General features: G+C 53.0%; 1 protein-coding gene across 1 annotated transcript in view; it reads right to left on the bottom strand.

Moving 5' to 3' along the window:
• Positions 1 to 3,142, bottom strand: part of sugct (succinyl-CoA:glutarate-CoA transferase) — a 19,439-nt gene that overhangs the window by 10,043 nt on the left and 6,254 nt on the right. Inside the window, exon 12 of the mRNA XM_068748113.1 lies at positions 2,992 to 3,094. Within this exon, the coding sequence (XP_068604214.1) occupies positions 2,992 to 3,094 (103 nt within the window). The remainder of the gene's footprint in view (positions 1 to 2,991; positions 3,095 to 3,142) is intronic.

Below are 3,142 nucleotides of genomic sequence, written 5' to 3'. Positions count from 1 at the left end.
ACTCTTTCGTCCATGCCCTCAGCATTACTCCCTTGAACCTCTTTCAAAGAGGATCTCTGAGGAAAACGACATTCGATCACGAACAGAGCCTTCGAGGTTTTAAACATGACTCGAGACCGTCGGACCCGAGACCGTCGGACTCTTCCTACGTTCTGATCCAGCCGTCCCGAGGGGACAGGAATAGCATCTCGGTCCACCCATTTGAATAAATGGGGGACGTCTCTGCGGGGGTTGCTGAAGGTTCAATCCCAGCGACTTCTTCTTCTAATCCGACGCATGTGGAGGGAGCGCTTTCCAAGAATGCGATTGGAGGCTTGCCTTCCTCCCCAGGAAACGGTGTGAGCCGGGACTTGGAGTCTCCCGAAGACGCTGAAGACAGACGTGTGTTTTGACAGTTTCCAGACAGGATTACAGCTTATTTGTAGTCTTGGTGTCCAATCAGGACACAGAGACATGGAAGCATCTCTGAACTACACGCTCGTACTCGTAACTCATGGACCCGCCAGACGTCCCAGAGTTATGAGGTCAACTTCCAAGAAAGACAACACGAGGCCTCCACGGGTGAGTCCACGTTCCTGGGTCTGGAACTGGTTCCAGCCACCTGGTTCAGAACCTCGGGGCAGTCTAACCAACCAGGAAGGCTTTTATTGGATGGCACGGCACAAAACAAAGCAACCTTAGGATAGGACACGCCCACTCCGGTTTGCACGGGTCAAGCAAAGCGTTTGGGTTCTGCTCCAGTTGGGTTATGACCCAATACTTGGAATGCTTCCAAATTAGGTGTGCGAGCTGGAACCGAGTCGAGGACGGCACAACCGTGGGCTTTAATTAGCCGTTTGGGCCAACAGAAATATTGAAGCCCCGCCCCTCTGCGCCGCTCCGAGCACCGGACCGGGTTTGAGCTCCACTATTTGTTCCCTGTTTACCTAATGCAAGGTGAAGTTCTGAGGCTGATTTATCGGATCTCACATGAAAGGTCTCCACTTCAGAGGCTGCTTAGACGTCAGCTGGGACGAATCAAGCGCACCTCCAGTAGTTTGAATACTAAAGCCATATTTAGTGGAATATTTTCCGCGGGATTTGGACACCGCCCAGAACACGACTGATGGTCACGATCCCAAAATGGCATCTCGCCGGTCCTTGGTTAACAGAATGAAGAGTTATAACTGAGGATGAACTCATTATATGATGAAGCATTCACCTTCAGAAGAGAAATAAAACGCTAACATGCTAGTTGAAGCCCCCGTGCTACCTTTAGCCTCTGGTGTTAGCGCTCTGCTAGCTCGTTCTGTGTAAAGGCACAGGGGGGGGTCTTCATTGCAGCGCTACTGCACAATCTGCTCAGACGGGCTACTGTCTGGCCTCGACAGCAGCAGCCGGGGCTTGTGGGTAGTGTAGTAGAGAGGTGACGGAAGAGAAGCCGTGTACACGGTGAAATGAGCTCGTCCTCACAGCCAGATCCGTCTGGACGAGGCAGCTTCAACTCTTTACAAGTCAGGAGGAAGACAGGAGGGAGGCAGGGAGGGGGGGGAGGGGGGGCGAACAAAGAGGCCGGGAGAGAGCGAGAACTGAGGCCTTTTTTCCAAATGACTTCCAGATTTGAGCCGTGACCTCCTACCGGCCTGATTAGCTGCTGTCTGGAGGAACCCTGCAGCCCCCCCAGCAGAATGGCGATGAGGGGGAGGGGGCACCGCTGGTTTTACGTCGTTAACTGCCAAATGTTAGTCCCCTCCCCCCCAAATAAATAAAACCCCATGATTAAAGAAATGTAAATGTAATGCTGTATTCTGATATCAAACAGCGTTTAAGTTCATGTTAATGGAAACCAGCTGATCAACGATCAATGATCAATAAACAAACTCGGCTTCCTCAGATTTAAAAAAGAGACGAGGAACGCAGAGTCAGCAGCACGGGAGCTAAAGAGGAGTGATCAAAGGGGGACGAACAGAACCAGCGCCCCGCTGTGGGGCGGTTCCGTGATCCGGCGCCACTGATGGCCAAACAGCCGCACGCTTTTGTTTTCCAGCATTTCCAGGATAAACAGAAGAAAACGACGGACGGAACGTCATCATGTGGGAAACATTCAGAGCAGGGGGGCGGAGTCGGAGGAAGCCACGGCTCACCTTAAAGGTAAATACAAGGGTTTGATCACATGACTCGTCTCGGCCAGATTTAATCTCATCGGCGTGGAAACGCTGGTCCTGGTTCTGGTCCTGGTCGGACAGACTTATTGTATAAAACTAGACCTCCCCCCCTAACTGGATCTACACCGTCACCATGGTGATCTGGATCACAATGGGTTTAATGTTAAGTGTAATATTAGTTCCTCTCTCGTTCCGGATCAGAACCAGAAGACGTGCTTCATGATGGTTCCTATCGGACCCCTCCCGATGTTTCTGTATCCGGATCCACCCAGCGTCAGCACGTAGCTCTGACAGGATGAAAGGGGGCGGAGCCACGCGGCGTGCAAACATCTGTACGATCAGTCATCACCAACAGGTGTGAGGGAGTGGAGCCGTGGAAAACAAGTCGGTGCAGCAGATGGGCCGGTGTGAGAAACACACACACACACACACACACACACACACACGCACACGCACACACACACGCACACACGCACACACGCACACACACACACTGACTCACAGCTCGAGTATGACGGGCCGTGCCAGGTGGCGGCGGGAGCTGTTGTCCTCCAAACACACAGGACAGACTGGAGGCTGGTGTTTATGCTAGCGTTAGCATCCCGCCCCTCGGGGCGACGCCCGAGTGCCAACAACAGCCAAACATAATCATCAACAGCCCAGAGAACAGATCTGGGACCAGCAGAAAGCTGGAGATGCTGTCATCCAACGTGTAAACACTCAGCAGGGGGCGGGGCCACGGACATAGGCTGGCTAGCTCCGCCCCTAATGATGGGCTGGTTTAATTATTCAGAGAGGAAGGGTGAGGAAGAGGAGGGGCCTGGCTACGCCTGAACAGGTGACTGACCTGCGGATCAGAGAAGACTTCCTGCATGCTGTTGATTGGTCCAACAGGAACACCTGAGCCCTCAAACCGTCTCAGCCAATCAGCTGTCTTCTCCTGCAGAAACCTGCCAGACAGAAACGATTCAGGCCGTGTAGGTCGACGCGATCAGGTG

Source organism: Brachionichthys hirsutus, chromosome 14 (genome assembly GCF_040956055.1).
Source record: "Brachionichthys hirsutus isolate HB-005 chromosome 14, CSIRO-AGI_Bhir_v1, whole genome shotgun sequence".
NCBI lineage: Eukaryota > Metazoa > Chordata > Actinopteri > Lophiiformes > Brachionichthyidae > Brachionichthys > Brachionichthys hirsutus.
This window is presented reverse-complemented; position numbering and strand designations above follow the sequence as displayed.